This window comes from Salvelinus alpinus, chromosome 33 (genome assembly GCF_045679555.1).
Source record: "Salvelinus alpinus chromosome 33, SLU_Salpinus.1, whole genome shotgun sequence".
Taxonomy (NCBI): domain Eukaryota; kingdom Metazoa; phylum Chordata; class Actinopteri; order Salmoniformes; family Salmonidae; genus Salvelinus; species Salvelinus alpinus.
This window is the reverse complement of record NC_092118.1, coordinates 30,401,279-30,422,983: the sequence shown is the minus strand read 5'-3', so window position 1 is coordinate 30,422,983 and position 21,705 is coordinate 30,401,279. Positions and strand designations below refer to the sequence as shown.

Here is a 21,705-nt window from a genome sequence, read left to right as displayed (position 1 = left end):
CCTTACGCGTAGTTCAGCTTTAAGTACCTACAGGATACTGTAGATACAGGATATACTGGCTTTAGAACAGACTCCTTAAGCCTCATGACGTTGATGTGAAATGTGTCGTTCATAGTGCTATACTGTTGTTTTACAGAAAGCCATATTCCCGTGTTCTAGGTTGTGTTAGGTCTTAGATAATATCATTAGTTCTCGGTTCTCTGTGTACCTTAAATCAACATGATCAACATCACAATCAACATGACCGTCTGTCACCACTCAGAGTTCAGAGTTCAGACTCACAGAGAGCCAGATTAAAACCATAATACCTTCTCTAATGACACCATGGGTCAATCTCTACATAGCACAACACATTATCAAAAGTTCCCTCTCCATTTTAGAAGTTGTTGTTTATTTAAAAAGGGCCTGAGCTAACATGGGTTAGCTTCATAATACTTTCAGTAAACTCAAACAAAGCTGTCCACTCAAAGCTGTGGTGAAATGACGCTTGGCATTCAGGCCAAAGAGTTCCATTTTGGTTTCATCAGGCCAGAGAATCTTGTTTCTCATGGCCTGAGAGTCCTTTAGGTGCCTTTTGGAAAACTCCAATCGGGCTGTCATGTGTCTTTTACTGAGGAGTGGCTTCCGTCTGGCCTCTCTACCATAAAGGTCTGATTGGTGGAGTGCTGCAGAGATGGTTGTCCTTCTGGAAGGTTCTCTCATCTCCACAGAGGTACTCTGTCAGAGTGACTATCGGGTTCTTGGTCACCTCCTTGACCAAGGCCCTTCTCCCCGATTGCTCAGCTTGGCCGGGCGGCCAGCTCTAAGAAGAGTCTTGGTGGTTCCAAACTTTTTCCATTTAAGAATGATGGAGGCCACCTTCAATGCTGCAGAAATGTTTTGGTACCCTTCCCCAGATCTGTGTCTGACATGCACTGTCAACTGTGGGACCTTATATAGACAGGTGTGTGCCTTTCCAAATCATGTCCAATCAATTGAATTTACCACAAAAGTGGACTCCAATCAAGTTGTAGAAACATCTCACTGATCAATTGAAACAGGATGCACCTGAGCTCAATTTCGGGTATCATAACAAACGGTCTGACTACTTATGTAAATAAGGTATTTCTGTTTTTATTTTTAATAAACGTGCAAACATTCTAAAAACCTGTTTTCCCTTTGTCATTATGGGGTATTGTGTGTAGATTGATGAGGAAAAACATTTATTTAATCAATTTTAGAATAAGGCTGGAAAAGGTGGAAAAAGTCAAGGGGTCTGAATACTTTCCAAATGCACTGTAGATGATATTCATGTCAATAACACATTTTTCAGTGAAATGCATTTTAATTATTTTCTGTCTCCTCTTGTCACGTTCTGACCCTAGTTATTGTGTTAATCCTTTGTTTTGTTGGTCAGGACGTGAGCTGGGTGGGCATTCTATGTGTTGTGTTTCTATGTTGGGTTTAATGTGCCTGATATGGTTCTCAATTAGAGGCAGGAGATTTTGAACGGAGAAGGACCTTGGGCACAGGCTGGGGAGTATCGCCGCCCCAAAGCTGAGCTGGAGGAAGCGAAAGCTGAGCGGCGGCGATATGAGGAGGCAGCACGGCAGCGCGACAGGTACGAGAGGCAACCCCAGAATTTTTTTGGGGGGGGGCTGGAGAGGAGTGTGGCTAAGCCAGGTAGCAGACCTGAGCGCACTCCTCGTGCTTATTATAAGCAACGCGTCACTGGTCAGGCACCGTGTTATGCGGTTAAGCGCACGGTGTGCCAGTACGTGCCCATAGCCCGGTGCGCTATCGGGCAGCCCCCCGAAAGTGTCATGTGAGTGTGGGCATCCAGCCGGGGCGTATTGTGCCTGCTCAGCGCGTCTGGTCTCCGGTACGCAGTTTCGGTCCAGGGTATCCTGCCGGCTCTGTGTGCTGTGTCTCCGGGGTGCTGGGAGGGTGCAGTGCGTCCTATGCCTACGCTCCGCTCGTACCGGGCAAATGTGGGAGTGGAGCCTAAGGGAGAGGTGCGCGTAGTAGGCACTAGATCTCCAGTGCTCATCCACAGCCCGGTTCAACCTGTGCCTGCACTCTGGAGGGTACGGGCTGGAGTAGTATTCCAGCCTGGGGGAGTGGTGCCAAGGCTGCGCACCAGAGCTCCAGTGCTCCCCCACAGCCCGGTCCTTCAGGTGCCTCTTAACATCAAGCCTCAGTCCGGGGCTGCCCCTAAGTCCAGCGGGACCCATGTCTAGGGTTCCCAGTCCAAGGTCGGTGGCGAGGGTCGCCACTTTGAGGAGGCCACAGAAGCGGACAAAGACAAGGGTGAAGTGGGGTCCACGTCCTGCGCCAGAGCCGCCGCCGCGGACAGATGCCCACCCAAACCCTCCCCTATAGGTTTAGGTGGTGCGGTCGCAGTCCGCACCTTGGGGGGGGGAGGGGGTTCTGTCACGTTCTGACCCTTGTTATTGTGTTAATCCTTTGTTTTGTTGGTCAGGACGTGAGCTGGGTGGGCATTCTATGTGTTGTGTTTCTATGTTGGGTTTAATGTGCCTGATATGGTTCTCAATTAGAGGCAGGTGTTTGACGTTCCTCTGATTGAGAACCATATTTAAGGTAGGCTGTTCTCACTGTTTGTTTGTGGGTGATTGTCGCTGTGTCTGTGTTTATTGCACCACACGGTACTGTCTCGTTCGTTCGTTCTTTCCTGTTCGTGCGTTCTTCATTTTATGTAGTTTGCATGTTCAGGTCAGTCTACGTTGTTTGTTTGTTATTTTGTATTTATCAAGTATAGTTCGGTTCAGTGTTCGTCTTGTCTAATAAATTCATGATGTCGACATACCTCGCTGCGTATTGGTCATCTGATCCTTCTCGCCTCTCCTCGTCTGAGGAGGAGGACGAAGTAGACACTCGCAACACCTCTCCCCTCATTTGTTGGTGTTGTAGGTTCTACATGTCTGTGATAACAATGTCTGCTGGAGTAAAGTGTTTGTATTACAGCTTAAGAAGGTAGCCTTGTCTGAGCCAGAATGGCCCATAGGGTAGGAGCATACCTCCTGTTTCTGTAGCCTGAGGCAGTCTTCATGTACACCACCTGGACAGGACTTATGGTCATGCGTGCATATATTTTATGTATGGGTGGCCCCAGCGGGAATCATACCAACGGGTTGCAAGTGCCATGCTCTACCGACTACACCACAAAGGACCACGTCTATAATACAGTCTGTAGTACACTGGCTTAGGTTGTAGTAATGCTGTAGCAGTGATATACTGTATGTTCATACTCACAAGAAGAACTTCTCATCCCAGACAGGGTTGAGGTTCCCAAAGATGGTCTTGGTACGCCGTTTGGTCTTCCCTACCTGGACAGTCACATAGGGGTCACTGGAACCTGTCTTATCCTTGGCCTGCAGACCCTGGGCACACATCACTGGAGAGGAGAGAGGGGGAGGCAGGGAGAGACAGGGGGAATAGAGGGAGGCAGGGGAAGACAAGGGAAGACAGGGGGAGGCAGGGGAAGACAAGTGAAGACAGGGGGAGGCAAAGGAAGACAGAGGAAGGTATGGGAAGACAGAGGAAGACAGGGGATGATGGGAGAGTCAGGCGAGACATGGGAAGACAGGGGAAGGCAGGGGAGACAGGGAAGGCAGAGGAAGACGGGGGAAACAGGGGAGACATAGGAAGACAGGGGGAGACAGGGGGAGACAGAGGAAGACAGGGGATGACATGGGAGACATGGGAAGGCAGGGGCGACAGGGGAGACAGGGGAGACAGGGAAGGCAGAGGAAGACAGGGGAAGACAAGGGGAGACAGGGGAAAGCAGGGGAAGACAGGAAAAGACAAGGGGAGACAGGGGAAGTAGGGGAAGTAGGGGGAGGTGGGGGAGGCGGGGGGAGACAGAAATAACAACAGTAAGACTTAAGAGGCTTTTGTTCCAGTCCAGCACTAATATACAGTATAATATACATATTCAAATATATGTAACACGTAAAGCCTGCAGGTTTAATGCTGTATTACTTGCTATGCACTAGTATGAGCCTTGTCCTATGTCTTATGTATAGGTACCATAGCCATGTAAACTTGTCTTCAGTATAGCCAATCTGTTTGTTGGGGAAGCAGTGAATATCTGCCTCGCCAACAGACAGATACCTAAGAGAGACCAGTCCACCACCATCGCACATGACCATGCATGAGCACACACACATGCACACACATTACATTTAAATGCTTTTTAAAAATTATTTAGCAGACACTCTTATCCAGAGTGACTTACGTTAATCTTAAAATAGCTTGTTGAGACAACCACATATCACAGTCTTTGTAAATACATTGTTCCTCAATAAAGAAGTTATCAGTAGAGTCAGTGCTAGTAGGAAAAAACAAGTGCACTTCTGTTTTTTTATGGGGGAATAAGACTGAGATGTCTTATTAAAGATACAGCACTTAAAGATGCACTCCTGAACATCTGTATCATTTCAGCCAGCAGTTTTGAAAGTGGTGTTCACGAGCCAAAACAGGTCCCCGTTTTTTGTGTATTACATCATCCAATTGTGTACTACGTCATCCATTTCGTGTGATGTATTAAAGGTGGAATATGCAGAAATCACTCTTCCATTTCCTGGTTGCTAAAATTCTAATAGTTTGGCTAAGTTAATGTGATAAAACAAGCAATTGCTACAAAACAAGCAATTATGGACTACAGTAATACATTAGTAACACCTTCTCTTCCCAAGACATAACCTGTTTTATTTCACCTTTATTTAACCAGGTAAGCGAGTTGAGAACTAGTTCTCATTTACAACTGTGACCTGGCCAAGATAAAGCAAAGCAGTGCGACAGAAACAACAACACAGAGTTACACATGGAATAAACACGCATACAGTCAATAACATAACAGAAACAAAATGTATATATACAGTGTGTGCAATTGGCATGAGGAGGTAAGGCAATAAATAGGCCATAGTAGCGAAGTAATTACAATTTAGCAGATTTACACTGGAGTGATAAATGAGCAGATGATGATGAGCAGATGATGGTCTGTAAGTAGTGATACTGGTGTGAAAAAGAGCAGAAAAGTAAATAAAAACATTATGTGGGATGAGGTAAGTAGATTGGGTGGGCTATTTACAGATGGACTATGTACAGCTGCAGCGATCGGTTAGCTTCTCAGATAGCTGATGTTTAAAGTTGGTGAGGGAAATAAAAGTCTCCAACTTCAGCTATTTTTGCAATTCGTTCCAGTCACTGGTAGCAGAGAACTGGAAGGAAAGGCGGCCAAAGGAGGTGTTGGCTTTGGGGATGACCAGTGAGATATACATGCTGGAGTGCGTGCTACGGGTGGGTGTTGTTATCGTGACCAGTGAGCTGAGATAAGGCGGAGCTTTACCTAGCATAGACTTATAGATGACCTGGAGCCAGTGGGTCTGGCAACGAATATGTAGCGAGGGCCAGCCGACTAGAGCATACAGGTTGCAGTGGTGGGTGGTATAAGGCGCTTTGGTAACAGAACGGGTGGCACTGTGATAGACTACATCCAATTTGCTGAGTAGAGTATTGGAAGCAATTTTGTAGATGACATCGCCAAAGTCGAGGATCGGTAGGATAGTCAGTTTTACTAGGGTAAGTTTGGCGGTATGAGTGAAGGAGGCTTTGTTGCGAAATAGAAAGCCAATTCTAGATTTGATTTTGGATTGGAGATGTTTGATATGAGTCTGGAAGGAGAGTTTACAGTCTAGCCAGACACCTAGGTATTTGTAGTTGTCCACGTATTCTAGATCAGAACCGTCCAGAGTAGTGATGCTAGTCGGGCGGGCGAGTGCGGGCAGCGAACGGTTGAAAAGCATGCATTTGGTTTTACTAGAGCAGTTGGAGGCCACGTAAGGAGTGTTGTATGGCATTGAAGCTCGTTTGGAGGTTAGTTAACACAGTGTCAAAAGAAGGGCCAGAGGTATACAGAATGGTGTCATCTGCGTAGAGGTGGATCAGGGAATCGCCCGCAGCAAGAGCGACATCATTCATACAGTGGGGAGAACAAGTATTTGATACACTGCCGATTTTGCAGGTTTTCCTACTTAAAAAGCATGTAGAGGTCTGTAATTTTTATCATAGGTACACTTCAACTGTGAGAGACGGAATCATAAATCCAGAAAATCACATTGTATGATTTTTAAGTAATTCATTTGCATTTTATTGCATGACATAAGTATTTGATCACCTACCAACCAGTAAGAATTCCGGCTCTCACAGACCTGTTAGTTTTTCTTTAAGAAGCCCTCCTGTTCTCCACTCATTACCTGTATTAACTGCACCTGTTTGAACTCGTTACCTGTATAAAAGACACCTGTCCACACACTCAATCAAACAGACTCCAACCTCTCCACAATGGCCAAGACCAGAGAGCTGTGTAAGGACATCAAGGATAAAATTGTAGACCTGCACAAGGCTGGGATGGGCTACAGGACAATAGGCAAGCAGCTTGGTGAGAAGGCAACAACTGTTGGCGCAATTATTAGAAAATAGAAGAAAATAGAAGAAGTTCAAGATGATGGTCAATCACCCTCGGTCTGGGGCTCCATGCAAGATCTCACCTCGTGGGGCATCAATGATCATGAGGAAGGTGAGGGATCAGCCCAGAACTACACGGCAGGACCTGGTCAATGACCTGAAGAGAGCTGGGACCATAGTCTCAAAGAAAACCATTAGTAACACACTACGCCGTCATGGATTAAAATCCTGCAGCGCACACAAGGTCCCCCTGCTCAAGCAGGCGCATGTCCAGGCCCGTCTGAAGTTTGCCAATGACCATCTGGATGATCCAGAGGAGGAATGGGAGAAGGTCATGTGGTCTGATGATTCAAAAATAGAGCTTTTTGGTCTAAACTCCACTCGCCGTGTTTGGAGGAAGAAGAAGGATGAGTACAACCCCAAGAACACCATCCCAACCGTGAAGCATGGAGGTGGAAACATCATTCTTTGGGGATGCTTTTCTGCAAAGGGGACAGGACGACTGCACCATATTGAGGGGAGGATGGATGGGGCCATGTATTGCGAGATCTTAGCCAACAACCTCCTTCCCTCAGTAAGAGCATTGATGATGGGTCGTGGCTGGGTCTTCCAGCATGACAACGACCCGAAACACACAGCCAGGGCAACTAAGGAGTGGCTCCGTAAGAAGTATCTCAAGGTCCTGGAGTGGCCTAGCCAGTCTCCAGACCTGAACCCAATAGAAAATCTTTGGAGGGAGCTGAAAGTCCGTATTGCCCAGCGACAGCCCCGAAACCTGAAGGATCTGGAGAAGGTCTGTATGGAGGAGTGGGCCAAAATCCCTGCTGCAGTGTGTGCAAACCTGGTCAAGAACTACAGGAAACGTATGATCTCTGTAATTGCAAACAAAGGATTCAGTACCAAATATTAAGTTCTGCTTTTCTGATGTATCAAATACTTATGTCTTGCAATAAAATGCTAATTAATTACTTAAAAATCATACAATGTGATTTTCTGGATTTTTGTTTTAGATTCCGTCTCTCACAGTTGAAGTGTACCTATGATAAAAATTACAGACCTCTACATGCTTTGTAAGTAGGAAAACCTGCAAAATCGGCAGTGTATCAAATACTTGTTCTCCCCACTGTATATACAGAGAAAAGAGTCGGCCCGAGAATTGAACACTGTGGTACCCCCATAGAGACTGTCAGAGGTCCGGACAACAGGCCGTACGATTTGACACACTGAACTCTGTCTGCGAAGTAGTTGGTGAACCAGGCGAGGCAGTCATTTGAGAAACCAAAGCTATTGAGTCTGCCGATAAGAATACGGTGATTGACAGAGTCGAAAGGCTTGGCCAGGTCGATGAAGCCTGCTGCACAGTACTGTCTTTTATCGATGGTGGTTATGATATTGTTTAGTCCCTTGAGCGTGGTTGAGGTGAACCCATGACCAGCTCGGAAACCGGATTGCACAGCGGAGAAGGTACGGTGGGATTCGAAATGGTCAGTGATCTGGGGGGGATGACCGCGGCAGCTTTCCAATCTTTAGGGATCTCGGACGATACGAAAGAGAGGTTGAACAGACTGGTAATAGGGGTTGCAACAATGGCGGTGGATAGTTTTAGAAAGAGAGGGTCCAGATTGTCTAGCCCAGCTGATTTGTACGGGTCCAGGTTTTGCAGCTCTTTCAGAACATCTGCTATCTGGATTTGGGTGAAGGAGAAGCTGGGGAGGCTCGGGCAAGTAACTGCGGGGGGTGCGGAGCTGTTGGCCGGGTTGGGGCAGCCAGGAGGAAGGCATGGTCAGCCGCTGAATCCAGGTGAATCCAGGTGAATCCAGGTGAAAGCTATGATCCCTTATTGATGTCTTGTTAAATCCTCTTCAATCAGTGTAGATGAAGGGGAGATGACAGGTTAAATAAGGAGTTGTAAGCCTCGAGCCAATTGAGACATGGATTGTGTATGTGTTCCATTCAGAGGGGGATTTTTTAAGTGCCTTTGAAGGGGTATGGTAGTAAGTGCCCGGCGCACTGGTTTGAGTGTGTCAAGATCTGCAATGCTGCTGGGTTTTTCACACTCAACAGTTTCCCCTGTGTATCAAGAATGGTCCACCACCCAAAGGACATCCAGCCAACTTGACACAACTGTGGAAAGCTTTGGAGTCAACATGGGCCACCATCCCTGTGGAGCGCTTTCGACACCTTGTAGAGTCCATGTCCGATGAATTGAGGCTGTTCTGAAGGCAAAAGGGGGTGCAACTCAATATTTGGAAGGTGTTTCCTAATGTTTTGTACACTCAGTGTATAGTTTAGAGAATCATTGTACCATCTACATCTCTGTTAACCATGTTTTCAATAACCCAAAATATAGTTTTTCAGCTGTTTGAAGCTGGTGTACAAAACCGATAGTTAAAGATGCAAACACTAAACTTAAGAACAGGAAGCATAGAAACTCTGCACATAGAACAGATCTACCGCATCTTAAATTTGCTTTCAATAAGAATGACAGATCTATAACTCACATTTTTATGTGAATTTGGTCAGGTCGCCCAAAAAGTTACATATTATAGCTTGAAGACTTTTGCAATTCGTGTGATATGTTGCATCTTCAACTTGACATCGGTCCTATATTGTTATTTAATCCCAGCCCCCGTGGGAGGCCTTTTGCCTTCTGGTAGGCCGTCATTGTAAATAATAATTTGTTCGTAACTGACTTGCCTAGTTAAATAAAGGTTAAATAGTAAACAAATCAATAAAAACATATGCCCTAGCCAGACTATACCAACAACAACAACTTGCTGAAAGACAAAATATACTTAGGTTAGCTACTCTTGCAGAGACTATTTGTCTTCCCAGGCTATGGATGAGGCACACACACACACACACACACACACACACACAGACACACACCCTCACCAAACAGACACACAACCTATACCCCATTAACCGCTCCACCCACACGCCCTGCTCCACACACCCTTAACCATCCATCTCAGACAGGAAGTAGTATTTCCCAGCCCCATAAAAGGTAAAAGGACACTGTGCATTAAATATGTATGAGTGACACTCTGTATTATTCATGAAACATAACTCCCCCAGCCAGCCCCTCTTCTCTCGCTGACAGAGACTGGTGGGCCGGGCTCTCAAAGACACCACAAATGAGAAGCTACAGCCTCGTGTTGCAAGAAATACAATACAATGAGAGAGAGGGGGAGAGGGGATGAGAGGGAGAGAGCGAGGGGATACAGGGGATAGACAGAGATAGGGAAGAAATGGCAGAGAAAGAGTGAAAAGGGAGAAAAGGGGGAGAGAGAGAGGGGTAGCGGAGAGAGAGAGGGTGATGTGGAAAGGGAGTGGGAGGAGTGGAAAGAGGTGGAAAGAATAGAAAGAGGCAGAGAACGGCTGATGTCTATGTTGGCTCTGTATAATGTAGTATAATGTACCGCAACTACAGAGCTGGGTGATGGAGAGAAAGAGAGAGAGAGAGAGAGACAGAGAGAGAGATGGGGGAGAGATATAGAGAGTGAGAGGGGTAAAGGGGGAAAGATGAAAAAAGGAGTGATGGAGAGAGGGAGTTTATTAAGTATACTGCATTCTCCTTCCTATAGCAGTCTATACACATCTACTGATCCAGGGCTGTGATGTAGCAGTTAGCTGATGCAGAACATTCACATCTCACGGCTGTCTATCTATCTACCGCCAAAGTGCTACACAATCAATGTGTGTCTGTGTTTATCAAATGAATAATACATAAATAAAGAGTCAATAAGTCGGTTCTAAAACAGGACGTTGGATAAGGCCATAGAGATAGATGGGAGCGGGAGGCACTTTTTCTCTCTGTCTCAGTCTCTTGGGGATTGATTGACACACACAAGGAACGGCAGGAAGGCTATCTGGGCAATAAAATAGCTCAGCTCATTCCAATCTGGTGTAATTTAGCCCAGAGGAACTGTATGCTCTAGTCGCACCCCTGCAAGGTAATACACGCACACACATCACCCATCGGGCTGAGCACAGAATCAGCCACAGTGGTGTATCGCCCTTCCAGCTATGTGCCTTGCTCAAGACGATCTGAAGACATTTATTATAGTCCAACAAACCTTCCCAGCACCAGGCCTCGGTGATTGTGATAAGATGTGATGTTGACCTTTGTGGACCACTAGGAGGTTCCCTCCAGTCTAGCCTGCTTGGCTAGGGGCGAGGGCTTAGTTCTTAGTGTTGGTACTACTAACCTGTGATGTTGACCTTGGTGTACCACTAGGAGGTTCCCTCCAGTCTAGCCTGCTTGGCTAGGGGCGAGGGCTTAGTTCTTAGTGTTGGTACTACTAACCTGTGATGTTGACCTTGGTGGACCACTAGGAGGTTCCCTCCAGTCTAGCCTGCTTGGCTAGGGGCGAGGGCTTAGTTCTTAGTGTTGGTACTACTAACCTGTGATGTTGACCTTGGTGGACCACTAGGAGGTTCCCTCCAGTCTAGCCTGCTTGGCTAGGGGCGAGGGCTTAGTTCTTAGTGTTGGTACTACTAACCTGTGATGTTGATCTTGGTGGACCACTAGGAGGTTCCCTCCAGTCTAGCCTGCTTGGCTAGGGGCGAGGGCTTAGTTCTTAGTGTTGGTACTACTAACCTGTGATGTTGATCTTGGCGGACCACTTGGAGGTTCCCTCCAGCACTGCTTGCTTGGCTAGGGGCGAGGGCTTAGTTCTTAGTGTTGGTACTACTAACCTGTGATGTTGATCTTGGCGGACCACTTGGAGGTTCCCTCCAGCACTGCTTGCTTGGCGGTCTTCAGGTGTCCAGTGAAGTCCTCTTTAGAGATCCCAAACATCTCCTGGATGACCTCAAACACCTCAGGCCGGTTCTTCTCCCTGATCTTCATCCTCTCCTTCATGGCCATGATGATGTTCAGGGTCTTGTCCTCAGCGCCGTGCTTAGAACTCTTCTCCACCGCCCCTAGAACACCACACACACACAGGAAAATACACACACACACACACACACACACACACACACACACACACACACACACACACACACACACACACACACACACACACACACACACACACACACACACACACACACACACACACACACACACACACACACACACACACACACACACAGGAAAACACACACCATTACAAATTAGGATACAGCATTGTGCTTAGAACTCTTGTCCACCGCCCTTAGATTTCCTCTGGCCCATCTATCAAACACACAGATAACTTTCTCCCATGCCCTTTGTGGACTCTATCTCTCTTTCTCTACCTTTCTCTTTTGGGTATCTTGTCCCTAGAAGACAATGGGAAGCAGTTGTTGTAGGAGGAGAATGTTACCAATACTGTCTGTGATTAGAATACAGTTAGAAGCATCCTTTGTACCCACCTTAATTCTGTGTGTTTGTGTGTGTGAGTAGGGGGTGGGGGTTAGAAAGACTTTGGCTACGGCCTATCTCTCAAACACACACTTCTGCTTTCTCCTCATGCTTTTATTGGACCCTCCCTCACCCCTCTCTCACCTCCCTCCCTCTCCCCTCTCTCCCCTCCCTCCCTCTCCCCTCTCTCCCCTCCCTCGCTCTCTTTTTCACCCCTTCTCTCTCCTCCTCTAATCGAGTTATCTCGCCTGTCATCTTTGGCGAGGTCATGAACTGCGATTGAAATCAAATTAAACATGAATCATCATTTGAATAAAACACTATGTATGCGTCCCAAATTACACAGTTTTCCCTACATAGGGCAGTACTAAAAGTAATGCAATACTAAAAGTAGTGCACTATGTAAGAATAGAGCGCCATTTGGATGCACACAGAGAGTTCTATCATTCAGAGTGGAGCTAATCCAGTTACAGAGAGTGACGGTCCTGGGGCTAACGTGTCACACGTCTACTGTCATCCAATCAAAACACACTAGGATAAACCTCTAGATTCTACCCAAAACATGACCTGCTACTGTAGAACAGAGGGAATCAGTTTAAATAAACATTACAGTAGCAAGATGGAGAGGGTGTGGGTGTGTTTTAGTGCAAACACAAACACGTTTGAGAGCTAGCTACACTTCAAAGCAGGCTGGGAGGCAGAGAGTAATGTCATACTGAGAGCCAGAGGAGACACCCTCCCTGTAAGGCTGGAGACAACAACACACACACACACACACACACACACACACACACACACACACACACACACACACACACACACACACACACACACACACACACACACACACACACACACACACACACACACACACACACACACACACACACACACACACACACACACACACACGGCAGCTTGTGTATGCTATATGGAGTAAAATGTCCAATGGTGCTGCAGTAAACGAACAAACAAGCTGTAAAAGCAAACATCTGCGATTCAGCACCACTGAATGGACAGCAACAGAGTCTGGATTCTGAAGTTCAGCACCACAGGACAGTGGACAGTGCTCACATTGCTCCCATTGTAAATAATAGGGGAATAAATTGCAACTAAAGGAAGATAGAACTCTCCCATTGTTGCTTTGAATTCGTAACCACATATGAATGCATATTCTGTGTGTGTGTGTGTGTGTGTGTGTGTGTGTGTGTGTGTGTGTGTGTGTGTGTGTGTGTGTGTGTGTGTGTGTGTGTGTGTGTGTGTGTGTGTGTGTGTGTGTGTGTGTGCGTGCGAGCGAGTGGGAGTACAAACCTGTGTTTCTGGGTGTGAGCCTGTGTGTGTGTGTGAGTGTATTTCCTTACTCTGTAGACAGTCGGCGTTGAGTAGATCCTGACACTTCTCGTGGCATTTGACACCACACTCAGAGCAGCGCATACCCTGCCTGGCGATGCCCCACAGCAGGCCCTCACACTCGTGGCAGTAGGTTGGGGCGGTGGCCGTCCACACCTCAAAGTTATGAGGCGTTGTAGACGAGATGGGATAGATCAACGCCTGCAACGTCTTCCTAAACACATGCAGTTTCTGGAGAGAAGGAGAGAGGGTGGAGAGGAGAGGAGAGGAGGGAGGATGAGGGAGAAAGAGGGTGAGAGGAGAGGAGAAGAGGGCGGAGGAGGGAGAGGAGGGAGAGGAGAAGAGGGCAGAGGAGGGAGAGAAGGGTGAGAGGAGAGGAGAAGATGGTGGAGTAGGGAAAGAGAAGGGAGAGGAGAATAGAGCAGAGGAGGGAGGGAGAGAGGGGGTGGAGGAGAGGAGAAGAGGGCAGAGGAGGGAAAGAGGGGGGGGGAGGGCAGAGGAGGGAGAAAGAGAGGAGAAGAGAGAGACAGAAGGAGAAAAATAGAGAAGAAAGAAGAGGGAAGAAAGAAAGTAGGTGGGAGTGAGAAGTCAGATGTCAGACACACAAACACACACACCCCCCTAGAGGTAAAGGGAGAAGGTCTAAGGCCAGAGGTCACTGTAAAGGTCAAGTATCCCCAGGGTCAGTCCAGTCTCATTAAAACCTAAATGAGCTATAGCACTGTGTTGCTTTAAACCCCATCGCTATAGGCTACCTTCTAATTCGATAATAATGGCTGCGTCCACAACACTAAATTCCCCTTATAGTGTACATTATGCTGACCACACACACCTTTAGGCTGCTTTTAAATACTATCCTATGCTCCATATAGTGCACTACAAGTAGTGTGTATTATGCTGACCCTACACTGCTATAGGCTACTTTCTAATAAGGCTACTTTCCCAACAAGATCTCACGGTTTGACCAATTTTACTTCAGATTCTGACGTTTGTCCACATTTCTCCAAACGTCAAATTTCGAAGTTGCTCCAAACATCAAATATCTAGGTGTTTTGGACACCCTGGGTTGCTCCTCCTGATATTCCTAGCTGACTTGCCTAGTTAAATAAAGGTAAAATAAATAAGTTAAAAAGAAACAACACACCGGGTTGCACCACTGCTGTCACCGGTGCCTCGCGGCTGGTTAAGTTTAGGTATTATTTCCTAATGGTTAACCTCTCTTGGGTAGGGGGCAGTATTTTCACGTCCAGATGAAAAGCATGCCCAAAGTAAACTGCCTGTTACTCAGGCCCAGGAGCTAGGATATGCATATAATTGGTATATTTGGATAGAAAACACTCTAAAGTTTCTAAAACTGTTAAAATTATGTCTGTGAGTATAGCAGAATTGATAAGGCAGGCGAAACCCAGAGGACAAACCATCCCCAAATAAACAAATTTCAGCCTACCACTGTTTTCAATGGCTGTCACTTTTATTATAAGGCGAAATCCTCCCAGATTGCAGTTCCTAGGGCTTCCACTAGACGTTTACAGTCTTTAGAAAGAGGTTCATGCTGGTTTTTTGAAAAATGAGCCAGAAATTGTAGTTTTTCTAGGTGGCTCCCATTTTGGCTGTAGTGTTTCCAAGCGCGTGGAAGAGAACGCGTTCTTTGGTATTTTTCTCCGGTAAAGATAATAACAATTCTCCGTCTTAAATTGTATTGTTTATTTACGTATTAAGGTTTGATTATAAACGTTGTTTGACTTGTTTGGAAAAGTTTATCAGTAACGTTTGGGATTCATTTTGTATGCATTTTGATGGAGGGAAACTGGGTGGATTATTGACTGAAGCGCGCCAGCTAAACTGAGTTTTTATGGATATAAAGAAGGACATTATCGAACAAAAGGACAATTTGTGATGTATCTGGAACTTTTTGGAGTGCCAACAGAAGAAGATCATCAAAGGTAAGGCATTTATTATATCGTTATTTCTGACTTTCGTGGTGCACCTGCCTGGTTAAAATATGTTTTTCATGCTTTTGTATGAGGGGTGCTGTCCTCAGATAATCACATGGTGTGCTTTCGCCGTAAAGTCTTTTTGAAATCTGACACAGCGGCTGGATTAACAAGAAGTTAAGCTTTATTTTGATGTATTACACTTGTGATTTTATGAAAGTTAAATATTTATAATTCCATAGTTTGAATTTTTTGAATTCCCACCTGAATTAAGAATTAAGTTAAGGGTTATGATTTGGGATAGGGTTCAAACAAAATCAACTAAAACGAGTTTCTATCAACGGGATTGGACAAGCGACCCTCGGAGCACTTGGCTTACGCCTATCCGCCACCCCTGTCTACAACGCCCTTGCAAAACCGAAGCCTACTTGATGGTAATAGTGCTCACCTTTGCCCCTAGTGGCCGGTTTTCAAGGCATCTCCCCACGTGCTGGGTATATGGACAGACTTCAGATTTCTAAGTGGCTCTTGAGCAACCAGGTTGACTTTTCAGTCCATAATGATATGCTAAACTCCATAATGTGCATTCCAAGTAATGTGCATTATGCTGAACCTCTACTCTACAGCCATAGGCAACTTTCTAATAGGGCTATGTGTCCATATTAACCATATGAACCATATTCTCCGTGTAGTGCACAGTATATAGGGGCAAGGGTGTCATTCCATTATTAGTATTGAAAGAGCATCCTTTAGCTAAGTGGCTCAATGACACCAGTGTGTTTTATTACTGCACAACACCCTGTTTTGTGAGTGTGAGTTGATTTGGGTTTGTTTATTGATTGGCTCTATTAAATGAATATTGCTGTGTCTTTCACTGCTAATAGGTGGAGAGGTCAGACATATGAATTGCCCTAGTTCACCATGTGGCCCACAGACTATCAATCAGGCTCACACACTCACTCATGGACGCACGAGCGCACGCACGCACGCACGAGCGCACACACGCACGCACGAGTGCACGCACGCACGAGCGCACGCACGCACGCACGCACGCACGCACGCACGCACGCACACACACACACACACACACACACACACACACACACACACACACACACACACACACACACACACACACACACACACACACACACACACACACACACACACACACACACACACACACAGCGCCACCTCTAGCCTTTTGGGGGCTCTAACCGAGATTTGGTTTTACATTTTTGTAATTTAGTAGACGCGCTTATTTAGAGCGACCTACAGTTCGTGCAGTTAGCTACTAGGTGGGACAACCACATATCACAGGCATAGTAAGTACACTTTTCCTCAATAAAGTAGTTATCAGCAAAGTCAGAGCTAGAAGGGGGGAGGGGGATCAAGTGGAAGTGTTGGTTCAGGAAAGTTTACAAAGTCCGGAGCTGCCCTTCAGTCCTGAGTTGCCCTTCAGTCCTGAGCTGCCCTTCAGTCCTGAGCTGCCCTTCAGTCCGGAGCTGCCCTTCAGTCCTGAGCTGCCCTTCAGTCCTGAGCTGCCCTTCAGTCCTGAGCTGCCCTTCAGTCCGGAGGCGCCTCTCAGTCCAGTGGAGGGTCGCCGCTCCTAAGAGGCCACTGAAGTGGGTAATGACTATGGTGGAGTGGGGTCCACGTCCCGCGCCAGAGCCGCAACCGCGGACAGATGCCCACCCAGACCCTCCCCTATAGGTTTAGGTTTTGCGGCCGGAGTCCGCACCTTGGGGGGGGGGGGGGGGGGGAACTGTCACGCCCTGACCATAGTTTGCTCTGTATGTTTCTATGTTTTGTTTGGTCAGGGTGTGATCTGAGTGGGCATTATATGCTGTATGTCTAGTTTGTCTATTTTTATGTGTTTGGCCTGATATGGTTCTCAATCAGAGGCAGGTGTTTGTCGTTGTCTCTGATTGGGAGCCATATTTAGGTAGCCTGTTTTGTCATTGTGGGTTGTGGGTGATTGTCTATGTGTAGTGTTTTGTGTCAGCACTATTATTTGATAGCTTCACGTTCGTTGTTTGTTATATTTGTATAGTTCGTTCAGTGTTCTCTTTTCAAATAAATATCAAGATGAACACTTACCATGCTGCATATTGGTCCTCCGATCCTTCCAACTACTCCTCCTCAGACGAGGAGGAAGACAAACGTGACAATATGGTTGTTTTTATCTGACTACTGTGCATTGTTTAGTAGGCCTACTTTGTCTGTCTTTATAATTATTCCAATGCTGACGACGTCTGTCGTTATGTCGTGATCCAAGCCCATGCTTGCTTGCTATAGTTATTTATTTTCCCCAGTCATGTTTACCGAGCGACAGGTCATTAGAAAAGAAAATGACAAACCTAGATAGTTTTTTTATTGTACAAATGTTGACGCATAAGTGTCGGGAGAGAAGTGTTGCTCCTCTCGAAGGTGAAACAATAGATGGGGCAAGTGAATTAGCCTTCATCTAAATCTGTGTCTGGAATACATGCAGGCAGTAGTAGCTAGCCATGCACTAGGCTATTTATTAGCCTATTTCGTTGATATTTGAATAGGACTAAGTAAATGAGCATTTTCTTCTGTCAGGGTCGTTTAACTTTGAACAATGTGTGTGAATGAGTGAAGGAACATACCAATGTACTCTGAGCTGTGATAGCTCAGTAAAGTATAGGCTTTACCGGCATTTAAAGCTAATTTCCAGGTTTTTCGATCAAAAGTGGATCTGTGATCTGGTGAAATACCACAATGTGCCACCACAGCAGCTAGATGTGTGACCTGTTGCCACTAGTGAAACACAAATGCCATTGTAAATGCAAACTAAATGTATCTGTCTCTTTATTTTCCTTTCTTAGCTCAACTACACTATATATACAAAAGTATGTGGACATCCCTTCAAATTAATGACTTAGGCTATTTCAGCCACACCCATGGCTGACAGGTGTATAAAATCGAGCACACAGACATGCAATCTCCATAGACAAACATTGGCAGTAGAAAGGCCTTATTGAAGAGCTCAGTGGCCTTCAACGTGGCACCGTCAGGATGTCACCTTTCCAACAAGTCAGTTTGTCAAATTTCTGCCCTGCTAGAGCTGCCCTGGTCAACTGTAAGTTCTGTTATTGTGAAGTGGAAATGTCTCGGAGCAACAATGGCTCAACCGCAAAGTGGTAGGGCACACAAGCTCACAGAACGGGACCGCTGAGGGCTGAAGCAGGTAGCGCGTAAAAATCGTCTGTCCTCAGTTGCAACACTTACTTCCAAGTTCCAAACTGCCTCTGGAAGCAACATCAATACAATAACTGTTCATCGGGAGCTTCATGAAATGGGTTTCCATGGCCGAGCAGCCGCAAATAAGCCTAAGATCCCCATGTGCAATGCCAATTCTCAGCTGGAGTGGTATAAAGTTCGCTGCTATTGGACTCTGAAGCAGTGGAAATGCGTTCTCTGGAGCGATGTATCATACTTCATCATCTGTAAGTCCGAAAGACGAATCTTGGTTTGGCGAATGCCAGGAGAACCTGCCCCAATGCATAGTGCCAACTGTAAAGTCTGGTGGAGGAGGAATAATAGTCTGGGGCTGTATTTCATGGTTCGGGCCCCTAAGTTTCAGTGAAGGGAAATCTTAAAGCTAAAGCATTAAATTATATTCTGTGCTTCCAACTTCGTGGTAACAGTTTGGGGAAGATCCTTTCCTGTTTCAGCATGATAATGCCCCCGTGCACAAAGCGAGGTTAATACAGAAATGGTTTGTTGAGATCGTTGTGGAAGAACTTGACTGGCCTGCACTGAGCCTTGAAATGAAATGGAACGCCGACTACGAGTGTAATCTTTACTGTTCATTTACTGTTCATTTCCAATGTCAATTAAGCTCTTTGAATTGACGTGCGTGCATGCATGTGTGATGTGTGTGTGTGTTTCGCTGTGATCAGCCGTGCTGCTGGAGAATGAAAGCAGAGGCTTGAATCCCTAGCGAGTGTTGCTAGCCACTCTACTGAAAGAATCAATGGGTGCAGTAAATTTGCCTTTTACAATGTGAGAGAGACGTAGAGAGGTGACATACTGCCCTCCCTGACACGACGACGATTTCTCTATTGAGTACTTCTCCTCCCTCTCTCCCTCTTTCTCTCTCCCTCTCCCAGCCTCCACTCCTCCTTCCCTTCCCTCCCCTCACTCTAATATAAATTGCTGTACTCCCTCTCTCTCTCTCTCTCTCTCTCTCTCTCTCTCTCTCACACACACACACACAAACACACACACACACACACACACACACACACACACACACACACACACACACACACACACACACACACACACACACACACACACACACACACACACACACACACACACACACACACACACCACAGAGTAGGCTGCTGAGCCCTTTAAAACTATAGCCCCAGAGGAGAGCCCTGGATAAGAGCATCCCCCTCAACCCTTTTCCCATTCCTCTTATATTTTATCCCTGCATTTTTAATTCCCCTCTTTCCTGTCCTGTTTCATACAGGCCTGTCAGACGTGGATAAGTATCAGGTGAGTCGCATCCTCACTGTAACTTTTAAGAACAAACTCTGCCGGCTACCAGCTGTCTGCATGTCTTTTAGCTGCTAGCTAGCTAGCTGCTGTATCTCTGACAGAGAGAGAGAGAGAGATGTTAAAGTCTAACGTATATCTATCATGTTACGTAACATCTTGGTCTAATAATGTGTCATGGCAGTCTTCAGTGGATAGACATCAGAATCTGACGTGACAGTGCCTAAGCATTAGCTCAGTGGGCTAACAGTGTTGTGGCACGAAAATGCATGACACTGGTTTAAACCCATTTTGTCACACAGATATGTTGTTGATCTGTGGGTAAGGCCTATATGTGAGCTTCCTGGGATAGATACCCTGTTTGGTAATGACTTACTTTGACTACATCCATAACGCATTTATTACACATCTATAAGCATTTCATGAAAAAAAAGCATTTCATGAACGTGTTATAACAGGTCCCAACTGCATACCAGCGTGGCAGAATCTTCAAGCACCATTGAAAAAGAAGAAGGTAAATCATGGGCCTATACCGGCCGGTGAGGGACATGGAGCTGGTGCAGGCTATAGATCAGCATCATTGGTTTGGCTCATGGTTTGGCCTTTTGGCATATTCACTAACACTGGTATGGAAGAAGCACACTTCTGATAACAGACATAATGATGACACTATGCTGTCATTGTTATAATGCATCTATTATTAAGATACCTAAATATGAGCTCTTGACATCAATGCGGTATAGATATGCTATGGATATATTTCATTAAGCTTTAATATTGTGGTTGGGACCTGTTATAACAAGCTCATGAAATGCTTATAGATGTATAATAAATTGATATGTAGTCAGTAGTTACCAACTACGGTAGATATCAACTTGGCAAGTTCCCCAACGCCAGTGTATATAATGTCAAATCAAATCAAATCAAATGGTATTTGTCACATGCGCCGATTAAACAACAAGTGTAGACCTTACAGTGAAATGCTTACTTACACGCCTTTAACCAACAATGCAGGTTTAAGAAAAACACCCCCAAAAATAAGCAATAAAGTAACAAATAATTAAAGAGCAGCAGTAAAATAACAATAGCGAGGCTTCATACAGGGGGTACCGGTACAGAGTCAATGTGCGGGGGCAATGTATTGTCCAGTTAGTGTGCATTTTTTATATGTAGAGACGTCCAGTTCTGAAGATGGACACACAGACAGTCATTCTCTGCCTTATCTTTCTGCTCCAAAAAGCAAAGCAGAGAGAGATAAAAGAGAAAGAGAAAGAGAGAGAGAAGAGAAAGAGAGAGAGAGAAGAGAGCAAGGCGCTAGATAAAAGAGACGGAGAGAGAGAGAAGAGAGATAGAGATAAAAGAGAGGGAGAGAGAGGGAGGGCAAGCGGGAGAGAGGGGTAGGAGGGTAGTTGGCTAAAACATCTGTCCTGAGTGGACTAGTTTGTCAATCTCCCTGCTGCTGGATTAATGACATCAGAGACACCCGACTGGCTCACTGTGACGCCGTCACTGCGCTCTTCTCTCCTCTCTTGCTTTTTTTCTTTCCTCTCCTCCTTCTCTCTCATCCGTTTCTCACTCCTCTCCTCCTGCTCTCCTCTTATACCCTCTCATTTCCTCCTTATCTCCTCTAATCCCTCTTCCCTCTTTCCTCTCTCCTCTCCTCCCTATCCTCTTTCCTCTCCTTGCCTCCCTATCTCCTCTAATCTCTCTTCCCTCTTTCCTCTCTCCTCTCATCCCTATTCTCTCCTCCCTATCCTCTTTCCTCTCCTTGCCTCCCTATCTCCTCTAATCTCTCTTCCTTCTTTCCTCTCTCCTCTCATCCCTATCCTCTTCCTCTCAGCAGCATATGGGTGTTTACAGTGTAATCTGAGATACAGTTCTCTCAGGGATGTTCTTTTGTCAATTTAGCAGATAAAACACCAACATCTGCTCGCCCTACTTAAAACCACAAAATAATCTGCAGCTACGCCAAGGACTACTACTCCCATATGCAGCTACACTCGGGACTACAAATCCCATTATATGCAGCTGCATTTAGGACTACATTTCCCATCCGCAGCTACA

At 45.9% G+C, this 21,705-nt stretch overlaps 1 protein-coding gene across 2 annotated transcripts in view; it reads right to left on the bottom strand.

Annotated features, from left to right (window-relative positions):
- Positions 1-21,705, bottom strand: part of LOC139562886 (protein unc-13 homolog C-like) — a 145,165-nt gene that overhangs the window by 118,045 nt on the left and 5,415 nt on the right. For both annotated transcript variants that reach the window (XM_071381011.1, XM_071381012.1), the window contains exons 3-5: positions 13,183-13,402; positions 11,170-11,397; positions 3,253-3,394 (exon numbers count right to left, since the gene is read on the bottom strand). In XM_071381011.1, coding sequence (XP_071237112.1) covers positions 3,253-3,394; positions 11,170-11,397; positions 13,183-13,402 — 590 coding nt within the window. The remainder of the gene's footprint in view (positions 1-3,252; positions 3,395-11,169; positions 11,398-13,182; positions 13,403-21,705) is intronic.